Source organism: Limanda limanda, chromosome 23 (genome assembly GCF_963576545.1).
Source record: "Limanda limanda chromosome 23, fLimLim1.1, whole genome shotgun sequence".
Classification (NCBI taxonomy): domain Eukaryota; kingdom Metazoa; phylum Chordata; class Actinopteri; order Pleuronectiformes; family Pleuronectidae; genus Limanda; species Limanda limanda.
The window spans coordinates 5,202,728-5,228,731 of NC_083658.1; the positions used below are offsets into that span (position 1 = coordinate 5,202,728).

The 26,004-nt window shown below is 44.8% G+C and overlaps 1 protein-coding gene across 1 annotated transcript; it reads right to left on the bottom strand.

The window, feature by feature from the left end:
* Positions 1–1,316: 1,316 nt before the first annotated feature.
* Positions 1,317–24,789, bottom strand: LOC132996997 (potassium voltage-gated channel subfamily H member 3-like). Its single transcript, XM_061067369.1, has 15 exons — positions 24,714–24,789; positions 16,425–16,658; positions 16,153–16,284; positions 14,706–14,851; positions 13,519–13,777; positions 12,856–13,013; positions 11,117–11,324; positions 9,003–9,380; positions 8,436–8,635; positions 7,682–7,931; positions 5,434–5,648; positions 2,636–2,910; positions 2,380–2,489; positions 2,172–2,224; positions 1,317–2,030 (listed from the first exon to the last, which is right to left on the bottom strand). Exons 1-15 carry the CDS (start codon positions 24,787–24,789, stop codon positions 1,317–1,319), a joined length of 3,408 nt encoding a protein of 1,135 aa, XP_060923352.1.
* Positions 24,790–26,004: the final 1,215 nt, after the last annotated feature.

Sequence of the window (26,004 nt, forward strand, 5' to 3'; positions counted from 1 at the left end):
TGTGTGTGTGTGTGTGTGTGTGTGTGTATGTATTTGTGTGTGTGTTGGTATGCTGGAGGACTTTCACAAGGCCTCAGTGAAAACAAACCAGCTTTTTTTACCTGTATTGATGTTCGTATGTTCAAATGTCTAATTCTGACATTTGAGAAGCTGGAAGCAGTTTTACTCCTAAAGTAAATTCAATTAACTGCAGATATTTTTTCTTTTTGCAGCTCTGGTCTTTAGATGCCATATCTTTATACGTTCCTCTCACTCAGGTTATATATAATCTGCTATATTCTGACATTTCAAACTGTAGATAACCTCTGAATCTTTGAGAGAAGAGTGAAGTCGTGGCTGTTGTTCTATTTTCAGTGGGGAAATGCTGCCCCCTTGAGGCGCCTATGATAATCACATGTAACTCGCGGCCCAATTATTTATTTACAACATTAACAGATCTCAGTTTTTCTGTGGCGTTTGAATATAATTAGACTGGTAGCATTGCCAACACTGACCTCTAGTAGTCATTAAAGGAACTGCAGCTAAATATGCATTGCATTGACTTCAGCCTGATTAAGACCTTAAAATACAAACTATCGTGAGCTATCGTGTGTTGGACATTGTTTTCTTAATGATACACGTCCAGTTATTTGTTGTTGCACACAGGGAGCTGAGAAGAAGCCAAAGTCATTCATGAAATCATCAAATAGAGGCTGAGAAGCACCTGAGCTGCAGGAACGAGTGTTACAGTGACTCCTACCTGAGTCGCTGTGACTCCACCCGGGTGGAGAGGAGGACCTGGGTGATCTGTGAAAGGAGATCCAGACTCTGATGCCGGTCCCTCTGTGCTTCAGAAGCTCCAGGGAGAGTGCTTCACTCCTGCAGGGTCCTGGGGGGATGGGGGGTCTTCAATGAGCATCACAAATACAAGGGCACCTGCAGGGCGCCATCTGCCTCACTATCCATCTATCTGTCTTTTAGGAAATGAACTGAACTTTCATTGGTTCTTGATTGACTGGTGACAGACAAGTGTGTGTGTCTGGTAATGTGTAAACAGTGTTTTTTCACGTTCACAGATTTTCACATCGATTCTTCTCCGTTTCAGCCGAAGCACCAAACTAATCAAAGTGAAACTGTAAAACAAACTCTTTTATTATCGGATCTGCTTCCACCTGGTGCACATGATCATAGTTGAGAATCCTTTCAAATCAACTTATTTACATCGTAGCTCACATGCCAAACTTTAGGCAAACGTTTGTCATGCAGAAAGTCGTGTGGTGCATGCTGGTCCCCGTCTGTCAGTCCCGTGCAAGTGTCAGTGCCTCGTTCTCCTCGGCTCACGCTGTGGGCCGCCCTTCGTCGACGAAGCTGAGCTGAGTGGTGCTCTCCCCCCACTCCATCTCTTGCAGGTTCAGGATTGGTTCTCGGGGGTGCGAGGGCTGGAGAAGGGGCTGGAGGTGAGGCTGGGAGAGGGAAGACTGGGACATGAACGGGGACTGAGGATGGAACTGGAGCTGGGACTCGGACTGCGACAGGAGCTGCAGGTGTGACTGTGACTCGCTCCCAGGTCCTGATAAGTGCATCAGGAGGGGGTTGATGGATGATGGGTGGCTGGATGAGAAAAGAGAAGGGATGGAGGAGGAGGAGTAAAGATGAGGCGAAGCTGCGTGCTCATGGGGCGAGCTGTTGAGTGAAGGAGGGGCGGAGCAATGGGAGACATGGGGAGGCGTGTGGGTGTGGTGAGGAAGAGGAGGATAATGTCGGGGGGGTGAAGACGGATCTCCTGGGAACGCCGTCATGCTGAGCTGAGGAGAGGACGGCTCGGGCGCCAGAACGCCCGGGCGGCTCCGTTCGACCGACCCGTCCACACGTGTGTTCTGGGTGAGAAGGGGCGGGGCCGGGGAGCAGCTGAGCGAAGACATGCTGGGAGGCGGAGTCACAGCGTTGGGTATCAGCAGCATGGCGGGGTTGTGGAAGAGAGGCTTGAGAAGACGTGTCATTTCCTGCAGCTCCTGACTCACAGCTGTGACCTGACGGGAAAGGACGCTCATCTGGAGAAGGTGAGTAGAAGGTTACTCACACGTCCAATTTTGGCGATACAGTAGCTCTGCATTATTCGTTAAACCCTTTAAGTTTTTTTCATGTATTTTGGTTTTCACTATTTTGCTCTGTAACACATTTATGGGCCTTACCTCGTGTTTGAGCTTAGCAATAGTCTGCATGGTGTCCCCATCATCCAGGGCCCCTGTGGACACACACATGCTGAGTGAATAACAGCTTCTACAGCGGATAATTAAGAACAGATTAGTCATTCATTCAATTACATGTCACGGAATCCGAGGCTGAAGTTGTCATTTAAAATAAGGAATGATCGTGGTCCGGTGGTTTGTGTGTGTTCACCTGGGGAAGCTGCATCAGGGCTGGGTAAGAAGCTCGGAGATGCACTGGGAGAGAAATCAAACTTGGGAGCTGTGGCGCGGTGGTTTTCTGTCTCGATCCCGTCCACGAACCTGAGGACACGCAGGAGAAGGGACACGCTGAGTTTCACATGAGACAAAAAGGTCATAAATCAAGAACTGATGAGTCGAATCCCCTCTGAATGAACTCCGAGCCATCGCTCAACGCCTGCTCGATGAATCAGTGAGTGGTTCCCTACCGAGGGCTGAGGTCCGGCCGCAGGCAGCTGAAGCTCACCACGGGGATCTGCAGGCTGGCCGGCCGAGCGTGGTCGCCCGACGGCCTGAACGGTCGCGGCGGCAGCAGTGGGGAGCGGAGAGGGGAGCGGAGAGGGGAGCGCAACCCCCGGCCCAGGCTCCCGAGGGAGGGTATCCTGGTGAGGGGGGAGCGCTCCCCCTCGGACCCGGACCCCTCCTCGTCCTCCTTGATGGAGGGAAGCTTCTTCACGAATCCTCCGTTGCTCTCGCAGTCTGCCTGAAGAAGGAAAAATCAACAATGAAGACACAGTCAACACGGGGATCAGAGATATGCTGTCATTTCATCCTATCATGGAAAGTTCTGTTTTGAAAACCCAGATATCGGAGGTAAAAAGCTGCTCTCAGACATTCAGTTTGTTATTGTCACTTCTCAAAGGGAAACACACGACTGACTCACAACCTGAATTAAGTAGCTCGGATGGAACTGGGACACAGCTTGTGAATTAATGAGAGACAGAAACAGGAGGAGAGTGTTGAGGTGGAGCTCTTTGACCAGGTGGTGGCGCTGCTGAGCCGTAGACGAGTGCTTGCAATTCACAAAGGCTGCAATGGCGCCGACCTCCATTCAGTTTATCGGCTGCGCTGCAGAAAGAGCGTTCTCATTCAGAAGCAAGCGAGCGTCGAGGCTGTTCACCCAGAGACACTGAGGCTTCAGTTTTTAATCTCAGAATAAATTTAAAAAATGGACGACCTTTAAAAGATGCTCATTACTCCTGACAAGTCACATTCAAGCTGATCACCCTTTCGGCATAAAGTTCCTGCAGTCAGCATCTTCCTTCTGGTGGGGAAAGCTAATAGACGGACATTTCCCTTCATCTTCACAGGAATGAAATTGAACGTTGATTAAAACACTGGCACCCAAATCCCATCTCCTCCCTTCATTTCATTCCCCGCTCTTCCTCTTCTTCCTCTTCTCCTCCTCCCCTGTCACCACCACCCTTCCCCTTCCCCTTCTCCCCCCCGCCCCCTCGGTTTGTTGTCTTCCCCATCCAGTCTTTGGCTCACGTGTCCGGCTGGTATTTTTAGATCACCGAGGTTTAATTTTAGCAGAGGTTTGCCTGGAGGGATCGCAGCGGAGAAGGGGCTGTTTGGAGTTTCAGTGTGTGTTTGTGTGTCTGTTTGTGTGTGTGTGTGTGTGTATGAGAGAGAGAGAGAGCGCAGCACGTGTCAGCCTTGATATGCCCTGCAGCATGTCACAATAAGGGCATCAACAATGTGTGTCTTTGTGGGTGTAAAGAAAGTGAAGTACGGGTGCAGCACGTGAGAGATGTTGCACATTCATATGGGCCCTATGTGTGTGTTTGTGTGTGTATGTGTGTGTGTGTGTGTGTGTGTGTGTGTGTGTGTGTGTCTCTGCATCCTTCAGCAAAGACAAATATGCTGTGTTGTGATATAAAGGTGTGATGCAGCATATCTCTGCCTGTGTGTGTCGGCACATGAATGCAAACATCAGTGTGGTTCTTCCTCCCTCCTCTTCCTCCCTTCTCTTCCTCCCTCCTCTTCCTCCCTCCTCTTCCTCCCTCAGCCTCCTTGTCGTCCTGATGTTTTTTGCGACTCGTCTCCATCTGGTTGTTCCTCTATATTTATCCAGGCAGGGATGACCCCGCCCCTCCTCCTCCCATCTGACAGCGCTATTTTTAGCCCCACGCCACGCTCGGTGGAGGACACACTACTGCTCCTGCTGCACGTGTTTACATGTGTGTGTGTGTGTGTGTGTGTTTTCTCAGGCTGGTGTCAGATACAAAACTCCTTGTGATGGTGACAGAAGAGACTCAGCTATTGAGATTCACTTTTTTGTGCTAGTTTCTGATATAAAATGTAAACATGTGTTTTAAGGGATATAATCATCACATTAAAATGCTGCAAAGAGATGGAATACATGTTTTTCCTTTTTGTGTTTTCTCTAATTAACATAATTTATTTCATTAGATATTAAGCTACTATACTTTACCTGATTCCAATGCAGTTTAAGTAAACTGCACCTATTTAATAGTATATGTAGTATCTAAGTGTATGATGTTCGTCTAATAATAACATGGCCAGGTGTTGTTATTCTGGTCAAAACACAAGTCGTTGAATTACGATGATACAGTGTCTGTTCTCTTGACGCTTCCCTTGGATCTCTGCTCTGATTACCAGGCTTACTCAAACAGAAAATGTGACGTGGTTACAGTGTACGCTGGTCATTCATGTGAACGCCGCAGCTGAGTTCCATCTGTAAATCACTGGCACTGGGATTGTCCATGTTTAGCTCAAGTTCTATTTGTTGGCTGCATCTCGAGCAGAAGCCCCGGCTTCCTCCTCATTCCCAGTCCAGATGGCTAACCTTTTTTTTTTTCAAGTGCAAAGCCATCACGCCGACGCTGCGTTAAATGCCGGCCGGAGGAGGTCACCGCACAGCTGAGACGATTGTGTAAAACAGAAGGAGTCTAATTATGGGATTTAGCCAGAATCTTCTATAAGGACACTGGATAAAACTGTGCTGCATTTCCAGGCTGTGACTTTAAAGATTCTTCATTGTCGCCCCAAGGGAAAGAAAAAAGTATCTCAGGGTTTTGAGTGAGGGAAAGATGGAGTGAGAGATCCACAGATGGCACCTGACAAACTGCAAAGCTCAAGGTTTTAAAGCAGCGATGGATGGACATTGGGCTTATTCACATGTTTGATGAAATACAGAAACTATGTGTAACATTTGAAACCAAAGAGTTCCAGCTGCGTGATAGCGTTTCCACCAGCCTACCTCTGTGTTGTGTCCTTCCCGCAGGTTGTATGTCAGGTCGTGTTGGATCTCGGTGATGAACTTTTGGGCGTAGTCAGAATACAGGCAGAGCACCTCGCGGAGGCCTTTGAGGCTGATGTACTGCAGGTCGCAGTAGGTCAACGCCTTCACACAGGCGTTGGTCTTAATCACTTCCTCCTGCGTCAGACAGTCAGAGCCAATCAGGTCGCCCCGGCCTGGAATGCGGAGACACGGCAAAAAATCATTAACTTCAATGGAACGGGCCTTTGTTATTTTGAGTAGTTTGGTGTTTTCCACCATAAAAGTAATTTACAATATTGCAGCAATATTCTTTATATTCTTCCTGTGATTTGAGTGGATGAGCTCCACAGCTGCAGATCCAAAGTGGCAAAGCCAGAATAATTTGAGTGCACAAGTGTGTGTGTGTGAGAGAGAGAGAATGAAAGAATGTGTGTTTGTGCGTTCATGTGTGTCCTTGCATTTTTTGTAGGGGAACATGTGTGTGTGTGTTTTGTGCACATGCACGTGCAGGTGCAGCACATAAGCAGCAGGTATGCTATGCTAATCAGCTCTCCCTCTTTCCTCTGTGGGCAAACCGCCACTTCATTATTTACCAGTTAGATCATTAACATGAAAAACTGTATTGCCAATTTGCTCCCTCTGCAATATATGAGCCTGATCTGATTCCAGCGCCTGTTTGTGAGTCTGTTTGTGTTTATCGATTCCGTTTCATCCGTGTTGTGCAGAATGGAAGTGTTGTCAGACTCGGCTCCGGAGAGAATCTTCTTCTGGAGGAATGACAGGCCTCTGGTTCGAGCTGTTTAATCAGCTGAACTACTGGAGACATGTCGTACTTTGTTTAGTTTGTATTATGTGAATTTCTGAGTTGCAGAGTTTTGGCTGACTGGAACTGTGTCTCGATATTTATAATTGGTTTTCTGGTATTTGTAGGTAACTTGGATAACTAATGCTGAGGTTTTTAATTGGGAATTTGTCTACCGCCGTTCAGCTTGTCAGCTTGTCTCAGCAGCTAAAGAGCCTGATATTTCCTTAAGGAGCTAAAAATAGGACTGACCACAGGATTAACATGCATGAGAAGGCAACACAGCTCCAAATCTATGTTAATGTTGCCTTATATATGCCGGATGAGTAAATGTGTAACTGCTGGCTAGTGCTGTCACTACAACAACAACTTTATAAGGTGATAATAGATCAGAGCTGTTTACAGTTCGTTCCACTGCTGCCAAGTAGCAGAATAAATACATAAATTCATTCATTAAATTGTGCATTAATGTCGTTTATGGATTTCTCAAGGGCTTCTGGCTGCTCCCCAAACGGTTCCATCAATTCCCGGGTCACGCACAATCTTTCACCCAACGGCGTGCGGAGCGTTCGCCCACAGGGACAGTGTAATATGGGAATGATTGCACATTTTATCAGCGCAGGGCTGCTCTTCTTCATTATGTTCGTCTTCACAAAAGCTGGCTGGCTATTAAACGCTGCCAGTCCAATAACTTGATGGTGGTAAAAGCCTTTTCTCATCTTGGGCTCTTAAAGCCCCGACCAGACTCCAATATAGACTGAAGAGAAGAGGTATCGCAACCTTGATTCCCTGCGCTGCCCAAATTGGTTGGTAATTGTTAAGCTGCTTTTAAATATTTTTTTCTGAAGATATTCCTTTATAAAGCACTTTGTGGCTTCTTCTGCTTGAGGCGGGTTTAGAGTCCAAGACAGAGAAGTCCCTCTAACTCAATGTTTGCCCAACAAGAAGCTTGACTCAAACCCCCCCAACCTACTCGAAGCATAGCCCATTGATGTACTTGCCTACTTCTTAAACCTGGCTCTGTACAAGCAGAAATAAAAGGGGCTGGACAAGGGATTGATGGAGACTCCCATATTAACCAATTACAGAAAATGGTGCTGTCCATGGTGCTGAACTTCAGCTGTGTCATTTAGGTTTGTGTCGAACATGTATTATAGTATATTTGATCAGGATTTTTCAATTAAATATCTGCATCTTAACAGAACAATACTAATGGTCGATATATTATCGTTTTAAATCGTAAAGTACTAAACGTCTGTTTAACGTATATGATTAAACGTAAGAATTTCAATGAAAAAGAGAAGTTAGCTTTTACTTGATCATGAATATTGACTGATTGTTGTATCGTTTATTTTCATGCAGCTAATTAGGCACAGTTTGAAATCATCCAATTGTTATGCTGAAAAACGTCAGTTGGTAAGTTACCTAGAATGGCCAGCACGGTGCTGTCCTTCAGCACCTCCATGGAGCCCGAGCACACGAAGTAGATGGCCTGGAGGGCGTCTCCCTGGCGGATGAGGAACTCCCCGGGGGCGCAGAAGGAGGTCTTGATGATGAGGGAGAGCGAGCGCAGGCACCCCCTGCTGGCCGACTCGAAGAGCGGCAGCTGCAGTAGCTCATTGTTCAGGTGCATGGCGATGTCGGCCCGCAGCTCATCCGGGAAGTCCTTCAGCAGCTGTGGAGAGAAAATTTGTTTTGCAATGACTGCAAATCATGTGTCTCTATCTCTTTTAGCTTTTCTTTTCCTTGTTTGACTGTGAGTGTGTGGGAAGGTGAAGGCAACAGGACCAAATAAAACCTTTCACCTTCCTACATAGCAAACAGTTCCTCTCGGTGTTTAAAGTCTATCTTAAGTCTGTCTTATTCTCTGGGACATTATCTGCTGAACGACTCCTGCGAAGGAAAAACACATTTACCCCAAAACATTAGTGCCTATCCAACAGCATTATATCAATCTAGAAAGGATTATCTGTTGCAGGCAAACACACAGAGTGATTTTTGTGACAATGACGCCATTAATCCTTGAAATTAAGATAGCTGCCACAGCATGATGGAAACCAAAACAAAACCTAAATCCTTTCTATGACTTTGAGCCGTTTCTTCAGTTTGCCTGGAGGACAAATCAGCCGAGAAAGAAGCTTGTTTGCAATTAAGAGCTAGATTATATTAATTATCCTACCTCGCTGACGTCGATACCGTTGTTTACAGACCAGGTCGTCTGGAAACACTCCATCATGCGTTGCTCAAGAGCCTTGGGCAGCCTGTGCACGCGGATGAAGTCCTTCAGGTCCTTGGTGCGGGTCTGGTAGAGGGAGCGGCGCGAGTACATCCTCTGAATGATGGCGGTGACGTTACCAAACACCACGGCGTGCATCAGTGCTGCAGAGGAGAGGGAGAAAGTGGGAAAAATGAGTGGGACGAAAGTTAATAACTACTCAAAAACTAAGAGAAAAAACTATTTCCCAGTAGTACAGCCCTTGCTAGGTGCCCTTCCTTGTACCTTGGTATTGCAGTGAGCTGTGTTTTGCCTTGAAAGAAATCGAAAATGCTAAAACAAGTGATTTATGCTGTTCTGCCTCTGCTCAGATTTGCCTTTGATTAAAAATTCATGACCCTCAAAATCCTTGTATTCTTTAATGACCCACAGCTTCACAGTTTCCCAATAGTGTAAAAGTTCCTAATAAAAATGTGGATTATTTTGTCTAACTGAAAACAATGTGACTGTTGCGTGTTGTGTTTTGCTCACCCCCGATCAGCATCGTGCAGATGGAGAAGATCTTCTCGGAGTCCGTGTTGGCGGAAACGTTGCCGAAGCCCACGCTGGTCAGACTGCTCAGAGCAAAGTACAGCGAGGTCACGTAGGAGCTCCGGACGGACGGGCCGCCGCTGAGCGTCGTCCCCGAGCCGTTGGGCGTCCTCGCCCTGGCCCTGCTGCTGTTCCACTGGCCCGAACCCAGCAAACCCGCCCCGCTCAGCTGCTCCAACCCGGAGCCGTTCCACTGGCTGTGGTTCGTCAGTCCTGCCATCATGGCGGCCTGCGGTGAATCGGAGACCCCCAACAGGGAGGTCAGCGGTGCCAGGAAGTATGGCGTTCCCAAGCGTTTGGCAAGTTCATGGAGCCAGCCTGTTGGGGGGGGAAGATCAGGGGACAGTCCAGAATAGTTTGTCAGTTTAATGAGACTGCATCCATGCTTGTAAGATGACCTTTACTAGCAGGCTTCATTAGCTGCGGTAACAAGGCTGGAAGGGCAGAGTAATTACTTCTGTGTTGGTGGTTGTGTATTTGGGAGTCGAGGCCAGACACAATGCACGCTCACATTTCAGATAATGTCAGCTTACATTTATATTTATGCACGGGGCAAGTCTTTTGTTTAGCTTCTGAATTTGACCTCTCTGTCTTTTTTTACTTTTATTTTAAACAGCTTGCAGGGTTTCTCTCATGTTTACTCTGATCTTTTTAACATTATTCTGACCCGGAGCTCTTTGCCATGGACACAGATTAGTATTTATTTATTTATTTAGTATTTTACAGCGTCTCATTTCGTCGGCCTCTTTTGCACATGAGAGAACGGTATCAAAAAAACAGGTAAAACAATTCTTCTTTTAAAAAACTCAGGTTTTAAGATAATCTTTCTCCTTGTTACTGGCAGTGTTTCAGGAAATCTGTTCATTTTAGTCCAGAGTGATAAATGTGAATTTTCTGTTATTATGACCAGATGGTGATTTGACCATCAGATCAAAATTCACAGACACATTGTCGCCAATCTACGAGCCAATTTCAGAGTCAATGTGCTCCTGATAATGACCAATACAGCTTCCACACTGGACAAACACTGGAGCCCTATGCCACTAGCTTTCTGCTAATGGTTTGTAATGGTTCAGTTTTAGTCCCAGTTAACGCTCCTGAATATATGTGTGATTTTAAACTCACAGTAAACACATAATGTTTCTCGAGCCAAGTAGAAAAAAGCCCTTTTGAAAGCCTTCCTTTTCCCCAATGAACATATCTGAGTGAATGTCTCTAGTCTCGTAGATTAAAATCACTTAAACGCCGTCGCCACATGCACCTCCCAGTATTGTTGTTGTTTGGCACCGGTGAGCACAGTAGGAGGGGGAGACGGATCACCATAATTAGAAGTGTTTTCTCAGTAAAAGGACGCACGCAGACATCACACGCTGAGTGCACAAGAGCTCTGGATCGATTCAAATTCAAAATGTGTGTTTTTGTGATGCAGCTCAGGCCCAAACACTGTTCTGCTTCAGAGGTTTGTAGCAGCTATCACTTAAGAATCCTAACGAGCTGTTACGCTGGCAATTGTATTGAGTGGCGTAGTTTGACTTTGAGGTTTGTCAATGATTTTCTTACTTGAATTGAGTTTTTTAAGCATTTTTACCCCATTGACATCAAAATGCATTTTTGCAATCAGATCATGCTTTACCACAAGTAGGAACAGGTGCAAACGCACATGTTGTGATCCGCTCGGCCAAAACTAACCACCTCTGGGGGGTGTAATTGCGTTGTCAGTCTGTGTACAACAACTACTGAGCTGGAAATTATAAACACGTGCAACTGTTCCAAACAGGGTTGCAGCAGCTGGGAAGTTAGCTGCCATTTGCATCCTCTCAGACATGTGTGGACAATGAGTGTTGAGGCCAATCACGTTCTAATCAGGAACTAATCACAAAAACAGAGCGTTAGGAAATTGAGGAAAGTTAATTTACGATGTGAAAACGTTTTACCCTTGCAGTGCAGCATCAATTTCATAACATTTTAGATGAGGCGTCATGCACATAGGAAGAGCACCCATTTAATTGTCACCTCAAAAGATGAAATTGCTAATAACACACAGACTCACAAACCTATATCCCAGGAGGCGAGGCTGTTGCTCTCAATCTCGCTGCGTCCGATGAAGTACCAGACGCAGGCCATCCAGTGAGCCAGCAGGGCGAACGTGGACATGAGCAGCGTCAGGACCACGGCGCTGTACTGGGAGTAGCGGTCCAGCTTCTGCAGGAGGCGCAAGAGACGCAGGAGGCGCACCGTCTTCAGCAGGTGAACGCCAAAGTTCTGGGAGAGGAGTGATGGACGTGAGCAGAGTTTTTTAGAATTTGGATTGGATGAGTTCCTGTGATATAAATAGGAAATCTATCTCTTATTTAATCTTAAACGGTTTCTCTCTAAAGCCAGGGGAGGGGTGTAATTAGAAATTACTTGTGCACCCGGAGATTTTTAATTAGTCCTGATTGGAAGCTCTGATAGAGAAGAAGCTTCTCGAATGGGACGACTCAAATCCGTCATATTTAACTCCAGATGAACTTAGAAAAGATATTCAGAGACAATCGCTGCCATTATCGTCCACAACCTGAAAAATGACTTTACCTCTCATCTTCTGCTTATTGATTTCCTCCCTTATCTCTGTATTAACTGAGGATGCAATTCCCTTGTGTTACCGCCTCTTAAGTGGCCTGTTAAATGGAGGAGAGCTGTGGTTCTGGCACAACTGATGATGAATTACATCACACTCAGACAGGGTCTAATTCTGTGGATATGTGGATATGCATCCATTCAGGCAATTGAATTCAGCACAAAAAGCACACGTGTGTATAAATAGCTTTTCTCCAGTGTTACTTCATATTCAGAGGTGCTGACAGACACAGTGGTTCCTGTCCACAGTAAAAATTGTATATTTCCCTGGTGTGAGCATATTTTCATCATTTTCAGTGTTGCCTATTATCTTTAAAATGCAAGCCTTGGAACACAACTCAACAATATGTCAAGTATTTATCTCAAATGTGTCGAAAAGGGCGATAATAATATTGATGGTTGGGGAAGAATAGATTAAAAACATATTAAAGATTATGAGGAATCTCAGGGGGACTGATCCAAAAACTTATGTTAAACGTGATGGGAGCTGTAGGTTTTTGAACGTTAACAAACATCATTGCTTTAACAATTGCAATCTTCCGGATTCCTCCTCTGCAGCACAGTGATCACAGTGATAAGGATCCACATCATCTGGCCACTCTCGACAGCGCACTCATTTATCAGCTTAATTACCAGTTGAGTAATAATGACTTTCTTGTTGTGACACCAGTGACATGCTAGCTCGTATCTCTCTTTAATTCAAATGGAAACCAGATTCCTCCTCTGATTCTCACAGGGCCAGGCTGGGGTTACATCAGCCTGACATTGCTGCAGCCTGAACCCAGCTGTGTTGTGACTTACTCAAAGTAATCACTTACCTTAAAAAATTGGAATCGCTCATGCATAGCCTATGATTCTTCGTATGTCATCCGATAGCAATGACAGTCGACCACAGACAAGATATTGAGAAAAATCTTTGTAGAATAATATATTGTTGTGTGTGTGTGTGTGTGTGTTCAGTGTGCGTGTCTATTTGAAGGATGCTTCATGGTTGTATTAAATCAATGTCGAGAGATGAAGGAGAGTGGTATTGATAAAAGAAAGTTTATTACCACCGGCAAGGCCCATTGAGCTTCTACCTCTGCATCACATAAAACATTAATGTAGAAATGCCAACTAAGGACATACAGAGGTGTTGTGTGTGTGTGTGTGTGTTTGTGTGTTTGAGGCTCACCACACTGATGTTGAAGGCGTAGAGCAGGTCAAAGGGCAAGGCGGCGATCAGATCCACAAACAGCCAGGAGGTGACATAGTGAATGCAGATGGAGCGGGAATCGTACACGACCTGGCCGGACGTGCTCACGAAGGTGGTTCGGAAATTCAGCACGATATCTGACACAGGGAGAACAAAACTTCATACATAATTAGCTTCTATAAACCTCGGCAGGACTACTGGGCTGTGGGAAAACGTCACAAGGGTTTACTGGGGTAAGAGTGCAGAACTGTGACAGGCAGATCCGAGCTGAAGAAAAAAAAGAAAAGAATATCCCCTTTAACAAGCCGTCTTTGATTGGGATTAGTGGAGTTGTTTGCCAGAGGAGAGAGAGCAGGTTGAGATAGAAGAATAAGTGGAGATTGCTTGAGAGGGAGGTTGAATTAGCATAAAGCTCGGAGGGGAGTTGGATGGAGGGGCCAATTTAGAGATGAGGAGAGATTGTTTCCAGCCCGAATTCATGGGCATACTAAGGCCAGGAAGCTTAAACTGACAGAATATTGGACGAAATTTATATTATATATATGTAAAGATTTGATTAAATGGTAGGTATTGGCTTTAATGGTTGGGGATCAATGATATTAAAGTTAGAAAACAAATGCAATCGTGTGAAAGCAGCCTCACCGATGATAAAGAGGATCTCCACCAAGATGTCGCTCACACTGGGGGGGTGTCGGGCCGCCGCGCCGCCGTCCCCCCGCGCCTCGCCCGCCGTGAAGCACACGTTGTAAGGGACGGTGACGGCCACATAGAAAGTGGCCAGCAGGATCAGCCAATCCCAGCCGGCCTTGAACGCACCGTAGTGGAGCAGGATGAGTCGGGACCTCTGGACGTCGGCCACCTTGTACTCGGGAACCGGGTTTGCGTTGGCTCCAAGAACACTCTGGGTGTATGGACACGGACACACACACACACACACACACACACACACACACACACACACACACACACACACACACACGAACATTAATACTGAACTCACATTAACCATATTAGCATCCATGCAATTACCAGTGGGAGCCCTTAATTTGGAAGGACCTCAACTTGTCAGTATAAATATTTTATCCCCAGTTCTACCAGTGCAGGATTATCATTGGTTTCTATTAGAACTTGAAGTGTTGCATCAAAGGAAAATACAGATAATTAGCATTACATTGTGTGTAGGGAAGTCGGAAAATAATATAAAACATAGGTTTCGTTGTTTTTAGACATTTTAACGAAGCACGGTTGCATCTTGACATTTTAATCTTTTGACTAGAATACATTATCAGCCGTTCTCTCAATGGATTCTCATTTTATACCACTTTTCTTACTCTAAGGTCCAGAGTCATTGAGATCGTGCTGCCCGGGGATTTTCTTCCTCCTCTCACTTGCTTGAATTTACATGTTTTCAACTTGCTGGGTTTAATAAGAATATAAATTTGTGGAAACGAGGCCCTTGAAGAGCGCCCAACAAACTAATTACCCCTTTTTCTGGAAATACAAGATGTACGAGTAATCTGCTGACACTGTGCATCGCAGCCCTTCAGAAGTAAAGTCAGTGAAAGATTAAATTAACTGGAGGCTGCGAGGTTTATTAAAATCCTGTGACACTACCTTCACTAATATGTTTGCTTTTCTACGGGGCCTACAAGTAATCTGACAAAAGGTTGATTGTGAATGACTATGAATGTGTTTGCTCTGCAGATATCATAGTTGCTGATTCTGTTTCTTCTCTGTACGAGTAGAAACTGAGAGCAAAGATTTAATGAATCCAAAAATACCAGTAGGTCAACATCAAATTAGGACAAGAGATACCAAACGTGTCTCACATTGTTGATCTTGAGCTTGCTCTTGGTCTTGTCCTGTTTCTGTAGGTGTCCGGACAGCTGGTAGAGGACAGCGCGACTGCGGCGGCGCTCACTGCTGAAGCCTGGAGGGCGGCTGACCGGGCGGATCTCCAGGCCCGTTTCCTCATCTGAAAATGACGACACACAAAAATCTGAGATAATCGGAGATACGTGAAGTCGACGCGTGGAAGAAACCGAGGCCGTTCAAGAACAAATTCGAGTATGAGGATGAGGATGGCTGCTTTGACCACGAGTTTTATTGCTCCAAGTTAACGTGTAGATCTTGATACTTGCACGGAGAGTCGCACTTAGCAAAACACTTCTTCTGGGTTTAAATGAGGCTCTGGGGTCTAATGCTACCACCTGCAATCAGGTTTGTCCTTTGGGTTAATTTTCACATTCAAATCCCACTTAATGTTGTTGCTGACGCTTACAGCTGCAAAAATCCGACCATAATCCAAATTGATTCGGCCAAACAACACATTACACGGCCTGTGCGTAATACAAGCATTAGATTGTTGAAGCCGTGGTGTATGTGTACTGCTCCTGTGAGTCACGTTAGCACAGTGAAAGTACTACGAGCCTCAAAACGTCATTGAGACCCTCAACTTTGCAGGAAATCAGTGGAAGAAATGGTTTTCAGAAAGTCAACATTCATGTTCATGAGACCCTCAAATCACCTTGATTTGAAAAACAGGCTTCTGATGATGTACTCATTCATAATTCAGGTGTCCACTAGGCCCATGTTAACCTCAGATATGTTGACAACTCAATGAAAGTATCGCAAAAGAAAGTTAAGTTACAGTTAAACGACAACAGCACATAATATGTAAAGCTAGGCCACTTGGACCGCTAAGGCTAATCCGCTACACTGTGTCCACTCTGCTCAAAGTGTTATATTCTGTTTACATTCTATAGACCTCTTATTCATATTTTTATATTTCCTTGCCTTTTTATTGCATGTCTACAACATTTCCTCACTGTGGGACTGTTTAAGGATTAGTTTATCTTATCTTAGAGAAAGTAAGATAAACATCATAGATCTTTATCTGAATCTGCTCTAATGGTTTCTTCCTTGGATTACCGTGGTTTTTGCATAATCCTGCAGACAACAAGATGACGACCATATCCAGAGAAAACACAATCTATTTAAATGACACTAGTATTGTCGGAACATGGAAATAAACAAAATCTGAACTGTAGATTGCTGCTGAGCAGTAAGTTTGAAAACAGCAGACGATAAGAGGGGGAAAAGGGAGACAGGGACATTACATGGTGATTTCCTCCAGCCTCCTCCATAAAACCCCAAATCATCTCTGCAGCTTGTTTGTGCCTCAGCTGTGAAGCCTCTATTAGATCATTTTCGTGTGAGCAATTTTGGAATGGGATGATGCGTTTAGTTTTTATCCTCGTTCAAACTTTCCCTCACCAGTGTCGGACTCGTTGCCATGGTCCTGGTCCTTGTTGTCTGTGATGTCTTTGTGCGAGACCAGGAACAGAACCACCTCGCTCTTCTCGTTCTTTATGGGCACGATGTCCAGCAGACACCAGAACCTGGAGCCTGTTTGGAGAAGAGAGATTAGAGAATATTCCAATAACCTTGAATTCCACAAGGGAGATAATACAGTTTTTTTGTCGGACTCCACCAACAGTATTGAACATGATTCAAATTGACAACATCCTCCAGCACATCGGCCTCACCGCTCTTCTTGTACAGAACGATCTCGGTCTTGAACTCTCGCCGCTCGTCCAGAGCTTTCTGCATCTGCGGGGGGAGGCGGTCGCTGGTCTCGCTGCCGTACAGGAAGTGACACATGCAGCTCTTCTGCATCAGCTCGCCGCGGGCGAAGCCGGTCAGCTCGCAGAAACCGTCGGAGCAGTAGACGATGGGGTAGAGGGACTGGACCTGGGCGTTTCCCAGCACGAAGTTACTGTCTGAGGGGAGAAGAGATGGGAAGGTAGTAGAGCAGAAGACACAGTCGAGGGAAACCGAGACACAGAAGCACTGTTAATGAAGAAAGGGAGCAGTTAGACGACCAGAGGCCTCAAAGCAGCAGCTCAGGAGACCCATTATGGTGACTACAGATACATGAGAAAACTGTTTAATCTCATCTGTATGAAATCAAGCATTTTAAGTGATGCCTGTTTTGTTCTTTTTTGCACAATTGTCCTCTCTAGTACTTCCAATTCTTTTCTTTGACAATCCATTATTATTTGCTTCATTCTGAAGACATTCTGCAGGTTGGTTTTCGTTTTACTTTGACATGTGCTCCCTCGAGCCCTCATTGGAGTTGTAGCTGTAAATATCACAGACTGCATATAAAGATGGCCATATAACCAAATGTGGTTGCTTCTGATTTCAATATACAGATGGCGCTGAACAAAACACCAAAGCTGAGGTTTGAAAACAACTTGGGGTTAATTTCTAATCATTCACAATCAAACCTCAGCCGGCAGGAAGCACCATGCGCTGTGCCTTTAAGGTTTGCTGCCAGTTTTGTTCCCCGTGCACCTTCACACTTTCCTCAACTGCAGGGTCATCACCTACGATTTCACAAAGTTAAATCAAAGACAATATGACATCATGAACTCTCTTTTTTTCCCCGCAGCGTTTACTCTCACTCTGAAGAGCGCCCACCGGGGGAGTATTTAACACACCTGCTGCTTTTCCTTAAACTTTACATAATCTCCTTTACCTCCGTCTACCGCCTGTTGTTCTCGTCAAATAATATCCCCATTTCTGTGTTTTTCCGATGCGTCTCCCCTCCTCTCTCTCTCTCTCTCTCTCTCTCTCTCTCTCTCTCTCTCTCTCTCTCTCTCCCTCTCTCTCCATGTCCTCTACAACGCCTCAAGCAGCAGCAGCTGCTTTCTCACACATTGTATGGAATTGAGCTGCACAACTAAACCCTACCACTAAGCGCCAACATCCCAGATTTTAATTATGCAAGTCATTTCTGTATTTTACCAGCCTTGGGCAATTTGCATTGGTTATACAATTTTATTTCAGTGCAGCACAGAAACAAATACAACCACTAACCTACTGCTTATATCACTGGGGGGATTTGGGATTCTCATTTTGTATCCGCTCAGATACGCTGTGTGTCTGATATGCACTGCATGTGATATATCTGCACCTCAAAGCAACACAATGCTGGGTCGTGTTTTCGTTCAGGCATGAAGTCATGAAGCCACACAACAGAAATGAAAGGATGGAATGTGATGTTTTTATGACCAGTGCATTAGCCGCCCAGCCACTCTCACACACGACAGCCATACCAAGCAGGAAGACGAGCGATGCAGCCCCACACATTGAAAAAAATCACTTTTTGATTCACTCCTCAGGGACTTCTTTTGCTTTCTGTTGACAGTGATGCTTTAAGTGCTCAAGAAATCTAATTCAAAAATACCACGTGAATAATTTTATTTTTTGAAGGATTGCAGAGTGTTCTCAGCCTTCTTATTTTTCCGCAGTGTCTTTTTTTTCTACCAACAAAGTCTGGAACTTTTCTGGAAGATGGAAGATATGAGAGCAACCAAAAAGAGTAATCTGCTATCATATGATTTGCAGTCACTTATGACACAGGAATTGATGTTATAAATTCATACCGCTGGAATTTGTTTTGTTCAGTTATTATTATTAACAGGGGCCCGAGAGCACATTTCGTCACTATGTCACCAAGCTTCCCTGGCAGGTTTAATTAAGTCGAAGCTGGTGCTATGTACACAATATAAAATAAATACAAATAAAGGGGGTGAGATATTAACCAATAATATTTCAAACTGAAATATAAAACCCAAAAACAAGCATGTGTGTAGATTGCAGGGCTTTACTAGAAGCCGGAGCTCTGAATAATGGTTTTGACGGCATCAGTTATGGGCACAAACTTGAATAATTCATAATGAAAGTGAGTTAGATATGAAAGGTGGCTCACACAGCCGAGACACTCGTTCCACTGAGATCATTAAAGTCCATACGTAAATGACTCCGCAAGGCCGGAGCACTCAATTTGAAGAATGAAGGCAATATAAGACGAGAGAGCCGGCAAGCGAAATATTGAAAGAGAGGGATGGACAGAGTGAGAGACGGATGAATTAGTAAAGACACAGGGAGAGTGAGATTGCATGAAGATGAACGGGGGAAAATGAAATTAAATAATATGTGTGTTAATAAAGCATGTCCAGTGTAAAAGGTCCAAACCTCTTTAAAGCAAATCAAACTGTGGAAGGCTCAGTGGAATTCACATGTTTCATCTGAGGCAGCAGAAAACAAGTGAATGGATCACAATAATAATAATATCTAAGAGTTAGATACTGTGGTAGTGGTTGCAACAGGCAGCCCACTTAATGTAACCATCATAAACAAAGACAATTATATTTATATCTCTCATTAAAATAAATCGTGTGTAACCTTGAGGCTCAAACAAATGCGATGAACACATTTTCATCCTCGTTGAGCTGTGCAGGGATGTGTGCTCATGCAGGTGCATCACATATGTGTCCACTTAACTCAACTCGTTTTTACTGATCAGGGAAACATGCTGAGCAAATGCATTAATAATGATAATGTAAATGTCGGAGGCAGAAAAACCACATAATTATTGAGCCTTGTTGCTAATTTAACAGCGTGAAAATATTTGGGATGGAGAAGCAGAAAGTCCCTTCCTTGCATCTGGATGTGTTTTGGTTAGAATTCAGTGAGTGTGTAACGTGGTCCGACTCTTACTCACATGAGCATTCTCCCCCTCAGACGTGATCTGGTTACAGAGAAACACTTCCATGTCCTACATCCTTTCCCTTTCACCGTGGCCTATTGCTGTGATGTTCTGGCGTTCTGCATTACTCCCTGTGCTGTATTCATCTCCATCACATTCTCCAGGCACCAGGAGAGGCCCGTCACATCCACACCACAGCCCAGGTGCAAGAAACTGGGGCGAGCCGAACTACAAAACCACTCAGACTCAGCCCCTGAGCTGCTGAGGGAACCCCGATAAACCTGGTACTGATGACAGGGCCGTGCACAGTGCACTGACACACACACACACACACACACACACACACACACACACACACACACACACACACACACACACACACACACACACACACACACACACACACACACACACACACACACACACACACACACACACACACACACACACACACACACACACACACACACACACACACTGGTATAGCACCTTTTAAAGGACACTGCTTGGATTTATATTCAGTTTCAGAAGGCTTACACCATACATTTTACCATTTGTATTTATGTATAAGTATATATAAGAATATGTGAGTACAAGATACAATAGTTATTAGGATAGATTTACAGACTTTAAACTATCAGACTACCGGACTCTCAAATCACCAGACTCGGAGATAACTCACAGTGTGAGTGACCACAGACCAAAACGCCAATTCTTGATTGTTGTACTTGATAAAATAATAATACTTATAATAACAATGATTCAGCTCTGATGGATTTATCATGTACAGAAAAGAGATGGAAACATTCCCCTCCCGCACCATTATTGCATCTAACTGAAAGTTTGCAGAGCTTTCTGTGCATCTGCCCTTGAGTCGGTCGTAACAGCGAGATAATGTATTTATGTGAGTTTCATCATTTTATTGCTGAAGTTGGTGCTGGTAAAATATTGATGACTTTCTTACACAAGGTGCTCTCATGTTCTGAAAAATCTTACCAAGGGAAAATCCAATTTATCAATTTTCTCTTGTAATGAGATGGACCTGACCTCAGTGAAGACACTGAATGATCTGTGCACTTTTTGACCCATAAACGACCTCAATCATGATCTGATTATTTTTGTACTTGCCAATAATTTGCGACAAATAGTGAGTAATACTGAATCTATGCCAAAGAAATGAAAAGATGAACACTGACTGCAAGACGACGATAATTTGTGAAATGTGTTTCCTAAACTTTAACTGAAAGCACATTTTCACTGTTCATCAGCTTCAAAACTTTATAGCCTCCGGCTTTGTGCCCGAACTCCTCTGAGGAAAACACGTAACTCATTCCCTCTGCCCTGTTCACTCACTTTTCTTTTATGGGAGATCCAATCACAACTGCTGTATGATATTAATATATGTTCTTCTGCGAAATATTTGCAAAAGAAAAGCTGATTCTCTACATCCCTGAAGACTAAATATCCCTTTGGAGTTTTTCACAGCTAGACAAACTAAGTCATCTTTCATTTAAAATATCTGTGGATAATTAGTTACCAGAATTTTGTCATTATTGTTGGACATTTAACAGTCTAAACAATCAATTAGTGAATAAATGACAAACAAATCTTAGTTTCAGCAGCTAACCATCACCAATTTGTGATTTTGAAAAATGATTAGAAGGTTCCTTTGATATTTTGAGCTTCCTCCGCATGACGGGAGACTGTCGAACACATTTGTGTCAAACACCATGCATATAAATATGGACGACACGTCTCCGCCTCCTCCAACTACCCAGAAATTAAGCACAAATATATAGAATAGCTTAGCATTTGGAGCCCCGGTGTTTGCAGTATCGAGCATGGAGCAGGCAGGGTTTATGACCTGTATTAGACTTTATATACGGCCTAATACAGGAACTACCTGGATTTAAGGACTTCATTACCCAGAATTATTGCACAAAACAGGAAATTAGACGGTAAGAAAGCTAAATGTCCATTGAAAACCACCAGTTAATGGTCCAACCAGAAAATTATACAAACAAAGCACATACAGAGCCCAGTTTCCCTGAGGTTGGGGAGAGGGATTGAGATATCTCTGGGTTACAAAGGGCTCTAAAGCTCTATTCTGAAATGTAAGAAGCAGAGAAAAAAAAAAAAGAAAAAGAGAGGAACTCCCTGGAGTCTCCGTGGTTATCGTGCCGCATTAATGATGTATGGGAAAGATGGAAGATCCCAGCTTCTGACCTGAAAATCCTGTTCTGCTCAGCTGCCTTTGAGAAACACTATCACTCACAATGAACATTCGCCGCACTGTTTTCCCTGGAACTGCTTCAAGTCATGAGTGTGGTGATGTACTGGTGATGTACGTGTGTGCCACAAAGACGCTTGTTGTGTTTCTCTGAAGGTCCCAAATACTCCTGTTTGTCTTCTTCTCTGAACCAACACTAACAACGCTCTGTTCAGCTCCTGCTTCTCGACGCTTTCATGACAGCGCCCCACAGACAGCTGCCTGGAGTCATACGGTTGTTTGGTCATAGAAGCACCTCATTAAAATGCCCCTACTGTGTTTTTTACCACTGGCCTGCCAGAGGTTAGGAGCAGGAGTGTAATCATGAATGAAGTGCTCAACGTGAGCATCGGTCCAGACTTCATTTCCTCACACGAGGTTGTCCAAGTGTGAGAATGTGCAGCTCACCAGACGTACATCCTTCATCTTTTTATACCCAGAAACAGAAAAACTCAGCGTTGATGGTGCTGGAGGCTTCTGGAAGGACTTCGAACAGATAAATGTTTAGGGTGCAGGGAATAGGGGACCCACTGACAGAAGCTTGTGTGTTGGCAAAGTCTGGAAACCTTTAACTCTGGGTGGCTCATGTTCAAAGCCTCATTTCTGGGGCCACTCAAAGGAGGGCCATCAGCTCCTGCTGTGACGCAGGCTGAGAACCAACAGAAGCAGGTTTGATCGGCCCAGGGAAGTTGTGACTCAGTGGAGAGGTATCAGCCTCCGTGGTCAATCAGGCAAAGGAGTAAAAAGAGAGGGAAGGTTGGGGAGATCATGCCGTCAGACCACTAGAGAGGGGGAGATAAATGCATAAGGTCCAGTTAAAGAAACTCTTGTATTTTTCCTTAGTTTCCTGTAGAATGCCTCATCTTCACCAACTTTGCAATCTCCATCCAACATCATATCTGACAGGAGCAGCGAGCATGAACTGAGCTGAAGACCCTGGAAGCACACATGCTGTTGTTTTTCCCTTAAGTGACTGACCTTTAGTTTCTTTTCCCTCAGCCTTTCCAGCTACGTGAAAAGGTTTTATGTGCCTGTAAGCTGGCAAAGGGAAACTGTGATTCACATGTGTAAAAGGGTTTTATTCATCTCAAAGAGAGCCGTCCAGTGCATGTTCTGTGGACTAACGCTCCTGGGGTTGTTTTATGGGAGGGGGTGTCATGGGAATAGTATATAGTGTGGGAGCCGTTCCCCAGAGAGAGCCCTCTGATCCCTGTTTAATCAGAGCAGGAGATGAGCTTGCAGAAAGTGGATTTTGGTCTCTTGCAAGGATTCACTTCATAATTTTAATGAACACGGCTTGTAGGATCAGCCCAGGAGTGGACACTGACCCGTTGAACATGCAGCCATTTGAATTTAATATAGTTCTCAGGTAAATTTGGGTTTATGTAGCAGGTGGATCAAGAGGAGAACTACTAAAGTGAGTATAAATCTCTGCTCAGCCAGGAAAGTCCTGAGTATTATGGATCTCCATCTGCCGGCCTGAACAGCGTGGCTGCCGGGGAACTGCAGGAAGCGATCAGATACACTTCCATTAGAGGAGAACTGATCGCTGTTGACACAAATCGAAAAAAAGGATATCCTAATTGAATCAAAGCTACCTCATATAGCTTTGTCCTCAGGGGACAAACGAAATGTCACATACCTACAGATGCCACAATAACATCTCACTACTGATCGTATCTCTGGACACTCTGCAGCAGGAATCCAACTATGACCCAAGCACATTTATTTGACTGTAATTTACTAATGTGTTTCATGAAAATAGACAGATTCCGCTCGTCCTTCAACCACACATCTGCCGCCCGGTCCTGCCTGCGAGTGTGTGCCTTCAGAACTGTGTTATGTAACCGTGCTAAGCTTTAACAACTGCAGTTTGCACATTGATCGACAGTGATTTCTTAATGCGCAGACTGATGTGAAGGGTTCTGCAATGACTCCTGGGGGAAAACAGGTGATGAACATCCAGAGGTTAGAGAAAGAGTCTGTTCAATAATGACCGGGTCTGCGAGGCTCAGATTTGTGTCTTCTTCAGAACCGTGCATTAACCATAAATATCAATATCTGATCTGAAAGGTGTTCAGGTTCCACCTTTACTTTATGATCAGCTTTGTGCTGGTTGCTGATGTAATGGTTTGAAATGTTCTCGTCATATAGAGCTGGTTTATAATACAACATGGCATGATATGATCATAAGGCCTGGTCTTTAAGAGTCAAAATCAAAGCTGTCTTTTGTGCTCATATTTTGCAGATTCTTAAATCCATGCATATAATCACATTACCACAGCAGGTTGGGAGAAGATGGGGTTAACAGGGGGCCAGCAGCTCTTAATTTTCCGCCTTGGGTTCACCTGACAGGTTAATCCACACCCGTGACTGCTGTGTGAAGTATATCTCTAATTGAATCTGCGGCAAACTGAATCCACATCGAATCGCAGCGCAGCGTTATCAAATTGACGGACAGCTCTCGGTTGCAAAGCTGCAGCCCAAAGCCTTATTTGAATGGTAATTATGACACTGCATTAATTCACACTGTACATTATAGCTGCTGAGCATATTATCACAATAGACACAGACAGGAAACCACATCTTTGCCTCTAAATTCTTTAAAAAAAATGATTTGGTCCAAAATATGTTGTCTATTATCTATCTATTGCTATAATATTATAAATGAATAATGTTGGATGGACCTAAACTACTTGATTGACTTTAAACAATCTGTATATTAGTGCATGCAGGGACAAAAGTAGCCCAAGCATCAGATCAGGCTGTGTAGTGGCCACTAGACAGAAGGTGCTTCATGATTCCTTATGTTTGGGAGATTCATTCATCCTCATTCATTCACAAGTCAGAGTATCAGTCCGTCTCTCCATGTGCCCTCAATCCTTATTAAGCTCTTTGTAGGTCGTTGGATTAGGACTTTCAGAGTTTAAACTAATCAACGCATCCACTCATGTGCCCCAAAACACTCAGGGATTATCGGGTGAACTCGCAGATGAGAGAAGCACTCACGGGTCCCGTCGAAGCGCGTCGCGATGGTGTCCAGGAAGGTGTTCTGCGGCGCGATGAGACCCCGCATCACCGGCATGCGGGACCGGGTGGACCCGCGTCTCTCCCGGCGCTCCGTGCCGTTGCTCTCCGCCGGGGCCGACACGAAGCCCGGCAGGAAGCGGGACGTGGCCCCCGGCGCGCCCCCCAGCCCGGTGAGGAGGGCGCCGAGCCGAGACACCCGGGACTCCACGGTCACAAGCAGGAGGGACCACCCGAGAGAGAAAAGGAGGAGAGAGGATCCGCTGGAGGCTGCAGGGATGGAGGGATGGAGGGGACCCGCGGAGAGGATGGTCACCTTTACGCACAGGGGGTGTACTGCGATGTGATCTCTCTCTCCTCCTCCTCCCCTTCACTCTCTTCCTCCCTCACTTTCTCTCTCAAAACAATCCCCCCCCACCACCACCGCTGCTTCAACCAAAACAAGCTTTTTCCTTTTTTTAAATCCCCCTCCTCCCTCCTCCCTCTTACCCAGTTCACCCCCTTCTCTCCAGCTCCTTAACATTCCATCAGTGTCTCTTCTTCACCTCTCAGCCTTTTGATGGTGTGATGAATGCCCCCAGGCTGATGCAGGTTTTATATTTTTATTCTGGGTAATGATGATGAATTCACTGAGTATTCTCAGCACCGGCTCTCTGCCATGTTTTACACTTTGAAGCTGCAGCATCTGTCACAGAAAAGATGGAAACATCACCCATTGTGTGTCTGAATCTGGTGGTGGACATTATTGTGGAATACAAAAGCCACAGGGGGAAATGTACTCCTCTGCGTTTTTCTGAGGGATGCATTCCAAATACTAGGATGGGCAAATTGGCTTTTTGCTATGTGGAGTTTGTTCTCCCTGTTTGTGCACTGGTCTCCCATGGGTGCTTCTCCCACTGCCCAAAAACCTGCAGCCTATAGATGCAACACTGAGTCTAGATGACTGACTGTCAGCTTCCTCTCAAAGACTGGCTTCCTGTCATTAATCAGATAGTGCACACTCGAGTCCATAGATGTTCGATTTCCTGTTTGTGGCATCTTGCCTCCATCTTCACAAGGTATTCTGCTTAACAACAACGTGCACATTCACTTTTCTGAAACCATAAAGTGTCAATACTTTGTTTAATCTTTTTATCTTTCTGATATAAATGTAAATTTGGCCACACGTACAAAACAATGCAATCACTAGATATGCAAAATGGTGGACGCACATTAACCACTTTGACCCAATTGCAGTCAGGTCATTCATATTTGATCCATCTTTGCAAACGTC